The sequence below is a fragment of the Ipomoea triloba genome, chromosome 1 (assembly GCF_003576645.1).
Source record: "Ipomoea triloba cultivar NCNSP0323 chromosome 1, ASM357664v1".
In the NCBI taxonomy this organism is placed as follows: Eukaryota; Viridiplantae; Streptophyta; class Magnoliopsida; order Solanales; family Convolvulaceae; genus Ipomoea; species Ipomoea triloba.
Window position 1 is genome coordinate 35,603,364 of NC_044916.1, and position 13,447 is coordinate 35,616,810.

Genomic DNA, 13,447 nt, shown 5'->3' on the forward strand with positions numbered 1-13,447 from the left:
TAACTCAAAAAATAAATTATTATAACTCAAAAAATACATTATTCTAACTCATAAAATACATTATCTTACTCCAAAAATGTTCATTATTCTAACACATGCGCGGAACAAGGATTCTTTTAAAAACATCAAAACGACGTCACAATAATTTGCCCAATTGTTATACCATAAATCATGATTCACTTTGCATTGTGAATTTTGATTCAAAAATTTTAGACTCTCAATTAACATATTATGTACATTCAATTCAAAAATTATATGTCTGCTTACAATTAACATATTATATATCTTCAAAAATTCTTAGCAGATTGTTTCCGTAGCCAGCAACGGATGGCTCTTTTCTAGCATACGCAGCTGGTGTCATTTCTCCACCATTAGAACCTTCTTGAATTGGATATCACCCATTGCAACAACTACCATTTGAACCGGTTGACAACATGCAGTAATATAATTGTTTGACCACCTATTTAGAATGATATTCGGTATGCAGGGACGGAGCCACCTGCATGGTGTAGGGGCCTCCCCCTCCATTTTAAAAATAGTATAATAATATTTATTTTTTGTGTCCTCTCTTCTCAAAATATTAGGTCCCTCCCAATCAATTTTGCAGATTAAGTTTCATATTTTTAGGCTTTTCACAATATCAAATTTTATCTTCTTCAATGAGTAACCTCGTCATTTTTCATATATCTTTAAAGCTTTGAATATTTTGATGAATTATTGGTATTGTATATTTTTATTTCTCTTCAAACAACATTCTTGAATAACTGCATTAATGATGGCTTTGGTCTTTCAAGTCAAAGAAGAGGGTGATTAAATAAACAAAGAATTAGATATATAAGATTGATATTAATTTGAATCAAAGAATTAATTAAAATTAACTAAAGCATAGGTGATTATATATATATAGAGTAGTGGTGAGTGGTGACATCATCAATTGCAATAATGGTCCTTTAATTTACCGACACGTTTCACTATAATTTGATATTTTCATGACTGATATTTGCAAAACGTTTCATCGAGAAATAGAAGAAGCATGACGGGATGGATTATAATTTATATATATATATATATATATATATATATATATATACATGAAGAGATGCGCCAAAGATAATTTGATGAATCCGTTTACAGCATGCGATGACTCCAATTCCCCTGTCTTGTACACTTCCAAATCATCCATAAATCATAATGATCATAATTCATACATAAATGATTAATATTATCCTGTCTTTAATTTTAGGCTTTCAAATCATGCACGATATGATGTTCATACTCAAATAATTTCGATCTCATAGGTCGACAAGATTCAAGTTTTCCATGTTCGTTAATGCGTAGTAGTCAGTAGTGGTCGCGGTCGAGGTTAGTGATGATCTGATGAGGGGACTATATTTGCAGATAATGTTTGGTAGCCAATAAATTAAACAGTACGCGTATTGAATAGTATGTTATCCATGGTGTATTCATCTTTCGTACGGCGAAACCTTCGTCCACATATCAAGATATCGTTCTATATACACTTCGCACATTACATGGCCTACTATATATATCATGTATAAATTTGGATAATATATGAGATTACCTCAACTCGAGCACACAAGGATAATATAGTTGAGGGGGCTCCTTGTACACATGGACATCTCAACTGGTCACATGAATGAAGTTTGGGAGCAAGGGGGACTCGAGGAGCAGAGTTGTGTGAGGTTTTCCTCCTTTGGGTATTGAGATTTATGAAAAATTGCACTTTTTGTCCCTAAGTTATAGGGTAATTGTAGAATTCGTCCCTAAGTGTTGGTCATACTCACTTTTTGTCCCTAAATTATTATTGACGTTGCATTTTTCGTTGTTTTATTAATAAAATATTAGGGACAAAAATTGCAATTGAGTATAAATCAGGGACGAATAGTGAGCACGAAACGACGAAAAGTGCAACTCCGATCCAATGATAATTTAGGGATGAAAAGTGAGCATGACCAACACTCAGAGATGAATTCTACAATTACTCTATAATTTAAGGACGAAAAGTGAAATGTCCCTGAGATTTATCTGTTATACAATACTTGTGGGTTCAGATGACATGGCCTGTTTGGAAAGGGCGGAATTAAACATTTTCACCTAGAGGTTGACATACTTGATAGCTCAAATAACTCAATCAACGAGTTCATCTTGGACACCCACAATATGTGGCTTAATGTTAAAAAAGATTTAAGTTGAATAATGATCTGATGGATGTTTGGTGGTACGAGTTGGGCTAGGGTTTGTTGGCAGCAGTTCTAGCTAGGAGTCTCATATAGTCATATGCAGGTGGATCAAGGGAGTTTGTCGACTCGTATTGGACTTCTAAGAGCATCTTTAATGTAAAAAGATCTTGTGGTTTAGTGGTACTTGGTTTACACTTTCACATGGATAATAGTGAATGGGTTCAAGTCTCATTGGAGGCAACTCTTAACTCTAGATAAGATTTTTTTTTCCCTCCCTCCCTGAGCGGCGTATGGTCGAGGTGGACAATAGCTTAAAAGATTTAAAAATATATTTAATTTCTTCTTTATTTTTTTAGTTTAGACTTATTACAATTATGCCAACTACCATATAGTGTGATAAGACCTCTATTATAGTTCTAAATAAGTAGTCGCATGTTCGAATCCAAAAAAAAAAAAAAAAAAATTCTCCTTCCCATTAGTTAAAAATCTCTCCCTAATGTTTTTTTTTCCTTTTTTTTTTTGGGGTTCTGAAGAAACCTCCCTAAAAACTATCAATGGGCTTGTTCTTATTACATTTATTAATAACCGATTTAAATATGGATTGAGCTACATTATTTGACCAAATAATAAAAATCATAGATTAGCCCACAACCCAAAAAGTTTGAAGGTTTTTCTTCAATTTCTTTATCTCAACATTATTACATTTATCAATAATCTATCTACTATACTAATAAGAGGCAAAAAAGTTAGGCATATAATGGGTAGAAAAAATGACGGTCAAATTATTAAATCAAATGAATGGTTTAGATTGTTTATATTTATATTTTTCTATGAGATTTCCTAATTTATCATTAATTATATAATTATCCATTAAATTTTACGTTAAATATTATCTTATCCGTTAATATTCCGTTAACTTCTAACTTACCCATTAATTTATATAAGAAAGGTCTTACGTTTGAACAGCATCCCAATCAAAGTTGACATAATTGTTGAACACATACTACGAATATGTTAGAGTATATTATTCAAAGGTAAGTACCCCACTTCATTACTCTTATTAAATTAAATAAATTAGTAGTTACAACAAAAAAATAATGCATATGCATTTCTTAAGTTATAATTCGATGTCTACAATATCTTTATTAAAAAAAATCATTATAATTTTTTTTAAAAAATATAATTTCATTAGTTATATTATCTATATTTTCTAAAATTCCTTACATACCTTCAAATTTATTAATTTTTGCAAGTGTGGACAAAATACAGATACGATTTATTATCTACATTTAATCAATAATTAAATATTTTTTAGTTTTCACGTGATTATAAAGAATCATGAATATTTCAAAATAATAATAATAATAAGAGTTTTTTCCCAAAATGGTCCCTCGACTATTGCTCATTCTCAATTTTGCATTTCGACTTTCAATTGCACCTAATGTGGTCCCTCGACTTTCAAAAACTCACCCAATTTGGTCCTCCATTACATATTCCGTCAAATCAGTGTTAAATTGGAGGGTATTTTCGTCCATTTACCTATTGTTGGCCTAATAAACATTGAGAAATAGTTGAGGGACCATTTTGAGAATAGTCAAGGGACCATTTTGGGAAAAACTATTTTATTTATTTCATTTTTGTTTATTTTCATTGTTTAGACTCTATAAAATTAGAATTTCGATACATTTTTTCTTACAAATATAAATAGTTAAAATCGCGCAATTCAACCTCAAAATTTTTAACTTTCTTTACAGACTTTTCCTCTCTAAATATAAAAACTATTCCTATGAAGTTTTACAATAAGTTCCGTAAATTTCATAAATACTCATATACTTTTTTTTTTTTTTTTTTATGTTCATAGACAATCAATCACTATGTATCACATTAAATATTACTTTTACCATTGAAAATAATATTTTTTTTTCAAGCGTAGATACCCAAAGAGTGTAAAATGTAGGGAAAATATTGGACCGAAAGGTAAATTTTTCTAGTAAACTTCTCAGGTGAGCCGAAAAGTAAAATCTCGTCAATGTTTCCTGCAATATTTTATGTATTTGATTTCGAAGTAATTATTAAATTTTATATTAATTTACATTATTTAAGATATTGTATGACATCTTTTATATGTTTTCCTCTTCTTATTTTTTTTTATTAATTATTAAGGCAAATATAATTTATTTTGTAATGTGGACACATTATTTTTAATAATTTTGATTTAATTAAATTATACCTTAATTATAAAAATACTACCTAATAATTTTAGTATATTACACGAGACACAATAATTATTATAAATAATGTTTAATAATTGTCAATTTGTATTCAACAATAAAATTTATAGTTAATTTTTAAGTCAATCATAATATCTTTTGTGCTGTGGGCACATTATTTTTAATTATTTGAGTTTAATAATATTATATCTTATTTATAAAAAAATCCAAAGTAATATATTTAGTACTGCGGATGTGACTAAGAATTATTTTAATCGGTGCTTAAAAAATGAGTATTTATAAAATTTACGAAACTTATTGTAAATCTGCATAGCAATAGTTTGTAAAAAAGTTAAAAAAATTTAGGATGGATTGCACGATTTTAACTATTTATATTTGTAAGAAAAAAAATGTATAGAAATTATAATTTTATAGAGTCTAAAAAATGAAAATAAACAAAAATGAAATAAATAAAATAATTTTTCCCAAAATGGTCCCTTGACTATTCTCAAAATGATCCCTCAACTATTTCTCAATGTTTATTAGGCTAACAATAGGTAAATGGACGAAAATGCCATCCATTTTAACACTGATTTGACGGAATATGTAACGGAGGACCAAATTGGGTGAGTTTTTGAAAGTCGAGGGACCACATTAGGTGCAATTGAAAGTCGAAATGCAAAATTGAGAATGAGCAATAGTCGATGGACCATTTTGGAAAAAAACTCTAATAATAAAGAAGTTGAGTTAGAAGTGTAAATATCCCATTGCGATTGTCCTAATGATAGTAAATTTTCATAGTTTGAATAAATAATAATTTTTTCTTTTGTTTTTACCAACGAAATCAGCAAATCCATTTGAACTTTACTTTACCTTAAATAATTTTAGAAAACATGTATACATGGAATATTGGAACATTTTCTATTTATTTTTTCGTTGGTCATAAATAGTAAGACTTTCCCTTTATTACTGAACCACATTTCTGGGAAATTAGTGTTCTTTCCACTTTCTCTGTCCCCCTCTCTCTCCCCCTATTATTCTACTTTTAGAGAGAGAGAGAGGGAAGCATCAACAAGTTCCAAAAGAAGGAATTTTTTTTTTGGAGGTTGAGAAGCATCACCTTCCTCACTCCCAAAAATCCCATACCCGCCAATCCAAGAAGAAGAAGAAGAAGAAACTGGAGGTCATCATCACGTTCATTCCCGATTATTGGCCACAATTTTTTAAATTTTCTTGGGGTTTCCGCCAGATCTAAACTGGGAATTTTCCATCATAGGGTTTCTCCAAGCCACTGCATTTTTGTCTGCTATATTTAGCTAAAAACAATAGTTTATTACAACTGTATGTTTCTTCGTTTTCGTGCTGGGAAAAGATTTTGTTCGCGTGTTTTTATGTACTGTTTCTCTCTCGCTCGCTCTCCTCGCTAATTAGCCGTTTGAGGAAATCAAGGCTGTGAGAACCGAATCGGAAGTTGGTTTAATTTTGGTTTGTCGATTGAGAAGCGCTCGATCATGACTCGGAAGAAGATAAAGATAAAGAAGATCGACAACATTGCAGCCAGGCAGGTAACATTCTCTAAGAGGAGAAGAGGGCTTTTCAAGAAAGCTGAAGAGCTTGCCGTCCTTTGCGACGCCGATGTCGCCCTCATCGTCTTCTCCTCCACCGGCAAGCTTTTCGATTTCGCTAGCTCTAGGTATATATGTCCTCTACTTCACTCTCCCGTTTAACCTCGCCGGAAATTAGATTCCCAGTCTTTATTTTTGTGTGGTGTACACCCACAAGCCCCGTTGTACTGTATATCTCATATGTACTGGAAGATGATGATAGATGATAGATAAAACAGGATTGAGTTAAATTTTGGTAACCTGATCCGTTCCATTGAATAAAGATCATCTTTCAGTACATATGAGATATACACAACAATTAATAGTATGTTGTGTTGATTGGTAACATATTTTATTTTGGTTTGGTTGGTGTCTATATATGTTTCTTTAATTTCTTAGGTTTTTCTCCTCAGATTTCTTGCTCCGACCCAGTTACCATTTATGTTTGATTTCCAACTTTATTTTTTAGTTTTCCCAACCATCTGGTATTCTGGTCACTCATCCTCCACTGCAGACTTGCATTACTAGATTCAGATTCTGCATAAATTCGAGAAAACCAATGGCCCAGATTTCATAGTACTATACCTAGTTACTTACTTGTCATATCAGTCAGCTATATATCTCATCTTTAATTTGATAGATAGACAAGAATGTTCATTATCTTAATATATCCAGCTACTTCCTGTAGAATATGTTTATGATTCCACCCACAATCTCCTTTTTTTTTTTTTTTTTTTTTTTTTTTTTTAATGTTTTGGATGGTTTCAGTTTATTATTGTTCATCTGAGGGAGTTTAATTTCTAGGCAATACTTTGATGGATGTTAACTTCAAACGTAGAAAGTAGCTTTCAATTAATCTGAGAATTGAATAATGTATGTATGTTGTTGGTGTATCATGTATGGATGATCTTTACCGGGCTCGTGCGCATAAACTGACAGTGAAATTATACATTTATGGAACATTTTAAACATGTAGGTGTGTATAAACAATCATTATTGTGTGGACTATGTGCAAATCATACTATCAAATTATAATGTACATTCAATACACAAATAATATACTTTTAGTATATTAAAAATGTACATTGTATTCAAGAAAAGTACATTATTTGAGTCGTAAAAGTACATTATTTTGTATAAGGTACATTCATTACACAAATAATATACTTTTAATATATATTAAAAATGTACTTTTTGTTATGGTTCACATAGCACCGTGTGGACTATGTGAAACAAGTGAAATTATATGTTTATGGGACAGAATGCACATTATTTTACTAAGGTGTGATCTTATGTTCTTATGGCAGCATGAAACATATCCTTCAAAAATATGTATCTCATTCAAGTAACATCAAGAAGTACCCACCTCTCCAATTTCTGCAGGTATCATTTACTGTGTGCCATTTGCATTAATATATGATCATCATAACAGTATTAGTTAGTCAATTAATAATTAAATAGCAGAATATTAAGCTTATATGATGATGATGAAAATGCATGTATTAAAATATAATAAATTAAAGCAAACATCTTGATCAAGTAATTTATACCAAGTTCTAATAAGGCATACTTTACTTACCCTCTATTTGAAACATAGGATGAATATCACTTCTTGAATTTGTATATACATACAAGCACCGTAAAAAAAATTTACAATTGATATGATCATGACTCATGTATGTTGGTACTTTGAAAATATGATCGTCATCTTTCTTTCTTTATGTGAGACATAAATTTTATATATGTGTGATATGTAATGAATTTCAATTCGCCTCTTGAATATACATCAACTTGGGTAAAAAGTAAAAATAAAAATGTACAACTGTTCATGATTCATGTTGATAGTTTTGAAAAGTTATACATCTTGATCTTTCTTAGCTTGCTTCATGTTACTTGTACTCTATTTGAGGTATATGATGAATATTACTTCTTAAATCTATACATACTCCTAAACTTGGGTAAAAAATTAAAATTAAAATTTGCAAGCGTTCATGACTCGTGCGAGTAGTTTTGGAAAGATATATGTCTTGATCTTTCTTTCTTCATGTGAAACATAATTTTACTTAGGGTAATACTTGTGTGAGGCCGTCTCATGAGTCTCAATCTGTGAGACGGGTTGAATCATTAATTAATGGATCAAAGCTTTGAATAATGGGTCAGATCTTTGACCTCATTAATCAAAGATCCGTCTTGTCTCACACATTGAGACCCGTGAGACGGTCTCACATAAATTTTTTCTTTTTTTTACTTATACTATACGTGAGACATATTATGAGAATTACTCCTTAAATCTACATATGCATATGAACTTAGGTAAAAAATAAAAATAAAAATTTACAATTGTTCATGACTCATGTAGGTAGTTTTGAAAAGATATATATCTTGATCTTTCTTTCTTCATATGAGTCACAATTTTACGTATACTTTATGTGAGACATATGATGAACATTACTTCTTAAATTTATATATACATATGAACTTGGATAAAAAAAATGAAAATAAAAATTTACAACCGTTCATGACTCATTCCTGTAGTTTTGGGAAGACGATAAAAATTTACAACCATTTGTTACTCATGTAATGAGACATAATTTTACTTATACTCATTGTGAGGCATATGATGAATATCACTTCTTGAATCTATATATACACATTAACTTGGATAATTTTTTTTCTTCTAAAAAATATTACAACCATTCATGACTCATGCTAATACTTTGGAAAAGATACATCTTGATCTTTCTTTATTCATGTAATGAGAGGTAATGTTACTTATACTCTATGTGATGAGGCGTATGATGGATATCACTTCTTGAATCTATATATACATATCAACTTTGGGTAATAAAAAAAACAAAAGTTTGCAAATGTTCATGAGTGTATATAAGCACACTTTAATTCAAAAGTCTCTTTAACTTATATATGTAGCTTGAGAAGCGTGGTAATGACGGTTTTCCTAGTCGTGTATAAGCACACTTTAGTTCAAAAGATTCTCCCTTGGTTGAGTCAATACCATCTCCACTGAAGCTTGATCTCATAACCTTCCATATAGGAGAGCCACTACAAGCCATCTAAGTGCTTAGCATATTTGAAGCATATTATTCTTTTAAAAAGAGAATTCAACTTACAATAAGAAATGAGGGGTACATTATGCCTATATACTATCTTTACATCTAGCCTATATACTATCTTTACATCTATCAAAATCTATTAACACTTATTCTTAACATTTATACTCTATACAAGACATATGATGAATTTCACCTTGTGTGTGTGTATACACACACACACACATACACACATTGGTATTTTTAAAAAAATTAAAAATATATATATATATAACTTTTCATGGCTCATGATGGTAATTTTAGAAAGATAAATATCTTGATCTTTCTTTCTTTAGTGGGATATAATTTTACTTATACTCTATGTGGGACATATTATGAATATCACTATCTTCCTGAATCTATACATACATATCGACTTGAATAAAAAATAAAAATAAAATTTTGCAACCGTATTTGTCTCATATGTATGGATACTTTTTGGAAAGATGTATATATAGATCTTTCAATTCTTTCCTTCATGTGAGATATAAATTTACTTATAGTCTATGTGAGAAATATAATAGATATTGCTTCTTGAATCTATGTGTACACATAAATTTGGGTGAAAAATAAAAATTTATAAGTTCATGATTAATGTCGGTACTTGTGAAACGCTCGACCTTTTTTTGAATACTACTGACGTTGTTACAATGTAGTATCTGTTCATAACTACTTTCTCAACCTAATGAAGCACAAAAAAACGGTTGCCTCCACTGAGGCTCAAACCCACTCCCATCCATATGAAGCACAAAGACTATGTTATAATGTAGTATCTGTTACAATATATATCTTTAATTAGCTTCTTTTTTCATGTGAAACATAATTTTATTTATACGCTTGCAAAGATATATGCATCTTAATCTTTCTTTCTTCATGTGAGCCATAACATAACTTCACTCAAACTCTATATGAATCATATTATGAATATCACTTTTATATGTATATATATATATATAATAAAAATAAAAATAAAAATAAAATTTACAATTGTTCATGATTCATGTTGGTACTTTTGGTTTGGAAGGATATATATCTTTTTTTTAATAGTGAAATACAATTTTACTTATACTCTATGTGAGACCGGATAAAAATCACTTCTTGAATCTATATGCTATACTATTAACTAGGGTTAAAAAAAAATAATAAAAAAATAAAAATAAAACACGCTCGTGACTCATGCCGTACTTTCTTCATGTTCAATTAGATTCTATTCTAGCTTCTTGTTTCCAGAGCATGAAAGCTTGGTAGAATAATTTGTTATAGATATGTATCCAATTCCATGTATGGGATGAAGCACACTGCATGTCTGTTAACTTAACCTAAAATCATTTTCTTGTTTTAGCAAGAGAATAGCCTTCAAGTGAGATTAAGCAAGGAGATTTCTGACAAGACTCGTGAGCTAAGGTAGCAAGTGGAAAATGTCATTTTTTTTTGGTGAATAAACTTTTACAGTATCAAGCAAGTAGGTAGAAATGGTTATGTACTAATAAAAATTAAAGCTGCATAAAACAGGCGGATCAGAGGTGACGACCTTGAAGGATTAAGCTTAGAGGAACTTGAAGAACTGGAACAAAAGCTTGAAGTTGGATTAAACCGTGTGTCTGAAACCAAGGTACCTTGAATCATCATCATCTGATCTCTATCTTTGCTTTCAATTCCCTCAATCCCTTTTGATTTTGAAGTTAGTAATTCTGCAATTCTTGAATTTTTTGGTTCCAGGATGAACAGATCAGGAATGAGATTGCCACCCTTCAATACAAGGTATATATATATAGTCTGCACAGTATGTATAATCAATACATAGTGCCGAGTTAGGGTTTAATCATCTTCTCTTTCTGATCTGCTGTTCCTGTCATGTTTTTGCAGGGTGCTGAGCTCATGGAAGAAAATGATCGGTTGAAACAACGAGTAATCTCTTCTCTCTAACAATTTGTTTTTCGATTGACGAAAAAAACCTACACTCATTACCTAAAAGTGTGCACTGAATAAAGGGTAAACCCCGGCCTGTCTTGTATGTAATCCTAATCAGCAAAAGACAACTTGGGTTGTACATAGAAGGCCACCCAATTAGCTGCATTTACAGAGATCGAGTCGAACTTGGAACTTTATAATTACCATAGACAGCAGGACGAACTTGTGCTCTTCTTGAGTACAGTTAACTTTTTACTAATCAACCTAGCTAGGAGCTTAAGGAGATTATTATTGTTGTCATAAAACACAGGTTGCAGAGATGAACAATGACAGAAACGGGCGGATTGTTGGTGACATGGATCGAATGATCCTAGAAGAGGGTCAGACATCTGATCAGTCCATCACCAATAATAGCACCACCCAGCCACCTCTACAGGCTGCAGACTGCTCAGATACATTATTGCTGAAACTCGGGTGAGCTTTAATTTATTAGTTTACTCTACCCTTTTCTGCACTAATATATATATATATGCTCACCATAGTTGCAGCTATAACGTTAGTTTGAGGATAATGTTGTCTGTCTTTTGAGTCTTGTTTATGGTTATTTTCTTGTAGTGATATATCCTGACATGGCTAGAACTTATATATGCATCCTTCCAGGCATGTCAATCATATGAAACTTCTATTATAGTTTGCAACTTCACTTAACTACTGCCTTTAATTTCATCAACCGATAAAGCATCTTGGGCGGAGGCCAGTAAGAGCCAAGGCCATCCAGCACCATGTGGCTACAGGGATTGTTTGGTGGAGGCCGGTAAAGGGTCAAGTCCAACACCTTGACTCTTAAAAATGGATGGGATATAAGGAAATAGAGTTACGCATTCGTTATTGCTAGCTATAACTTTTGGCGTAGTGGTAAGCGCTTGATCAGGCATAAGGAAATAAAGTTGTGTTTTTATTGCTAGCTATAATTTTTGGCGTAGTGGTAACAAAACATTTTCAACCATCATGACTACTCATGTTGATAATTTTAAAAAGATATGTCTTGATTTCTCTTTCTTGCAAGTATTTGTGCTATAGCTATTGAGATAGTTGATAATAAATCCGTAATATGTTATGGCCCATTGGAAATTAATAATTAATTAATATACATACTTTTGCATATTTGATCAGGCTACCCTAACACTAGCTGAATATGACCATCATCAGAAATAATGATAATGCATGCCCAGGAAGCTGGAGTGTATATGTATGAGGTTGTCTGGTAGTGGTGCTGTAAGTATGAACCTAGCTCTGATATAATCTGATCTGCATTTATGTTATGTTAGGCAAATAATTTTAGTTGCTCTATCTGCACACTTTTTGGTGTTGCGTGGACCGACCACTGCAGGTATATATGCGTCGAGCAGTGTTTGACAAGCTAGCAATAAACAGTTCATGATTTGCGTAAATGTAATAGTTTGTGCGTTTTTGGTGTAATATAATACAATTTGGTAGTATATTTCAGCTGATAGGGGTAAAGAGTGTACTTAGTGATTCTCGTTGAGGGGTTTTTGTTAAGTTTTTCATGGATTTGTTTTAGTGATGTGAATGAGTTTTTCTGCTAATTGATTTTAGGTATGATGTACCGAAAGGTATCTAATCGTGTGTGCATTTCACAAGCCCGCTGCCGCATTGATGGTTGCCATTTGATAGTCATTTTATTTTATTTTTTTTTCACTTGGCTCCAAAAAATTATCAAAAATGTAATTATGAAACCTAACCAATAATCTTGCTTTTAGGGCATCACCAACCCCTGTCCAATCCCCTTTATATCTCCTATTTTGTGGCCGCTCATCTCCTCCACATTATCTATAATTTTTCATCATATTTTCTCTCCAATCATTTTCTGATCCTTTTTTTAAATTTTTTTTTTTTTAGATTGATGTTATCCCTTTTTTAAAATAATAATAAAGATAGAGTGTGAACATCATTGAATGTTGTTCACACTTTCAACATTTAATGTTGTTCAGGAGATAGTCCGGAACAAATACGTCATTTTCTTCCCTCCAACCTATAATCTTCCCTTTATACGGGAGGTGGTGGGTTCGAGCCTCAGTGAGGGCAATACTGACTCTTGTGCTTCAATAGGTTGAGAAAGTAGTTATGAACAGATACTGCATTATAATAGAGTTAGTAGTATTCAAAAAAAAAAAAAAAAAAAAANAACCTATAATCTTCCCTTTCTCCTCATAATCTCTTTTATTTCTCTTCCCATTAGAGATGCACTTAGTATGCTGTGTTGATAAGTGTTATGAGTGTGCTGTTTGATTGATTGGACAATTGAAAATATTATGTATTGAAAGTTAGAATTAATGAATAATTAAAGAGTCATGCAACCGCCAAGCACCTTGTGCTCAAATGGCATGTAGTAG

The 13,447-nt window shown here is 31.4% G+C and overlaps 1 protein-coding gene across 5 annotated transcripts; it reads left to right on the top strand.

Annotated features, from left to right (window-relative positions):
* Positions 1-5,398: 5,398 nt before the first annotated feature.
* Positions 5,399-12,640, top strand: LOC116001627 (MADS-box protein JOINTLESS-like). 5 transcript variants are annotated; one of them, XR_004094270.1, is made up of 10 exons: positions 5,399-6,104; positions 7,323-7,398; positions 10,465-10,526; positions 10,635-10,734; positions 10,842-10,883; positions 10,989-11,030; positions 11,344-11,507; positions 11,694-11,948; positions 12,207-12,308; positions 12,424-12,640. XR_004094270.1 is itself a non-coding variant. In XM_031241674.1 (8 exons), exons 1-8 carry the CDS (start codon positions 5,923-5,925, stop codon positions 12,214-12,216), a joined length of 678 nt encoding a protein of 225 aa, XP_031097534.1. In that variant the 5' UTR covers positions 5,399-5,922; the 3' UTR covers positions 12,217-12,640. The 5 variants fall into 5 exon arrangements, 1 of the variants encoding a protein (XP_031097534.1); XR_004094264.1 differs by having other exon boundaries at positions 12,207-12,640; XR_004094271.1 differs by having other exon boundaries at positions 11,773-11,948; positions 12,207-12,640.
* The last annotated feature ends 807 nt before the right edge of the window (positions 12,641-13,447 follow it).

Excerpts from the sequence above, each read along its gene's own strand:
- LOC116001627 (XM_031241674.1), top strand. The coding sequence starts at position 5,923 with ATGACTCGGAAGAAGATAAAGATAAAGAAGATCGACAACATTGCAGCC. Across the intron at positions 6,105-7,322 it reads TTCGATTTCGCTAGCTCTAG|CATGAAACATATCCTTCAAA; the intron begins GTATATATGTCC and ends TTCTTATGGCAG. Across the intron at positions 10,527-10,634 it reads GACAAGACTCGTGAGCTAAG|GCGGATCAGAGGTGACGACC; the intron begins GTAGCAAGTGGA and ends TGCATAAAACAG.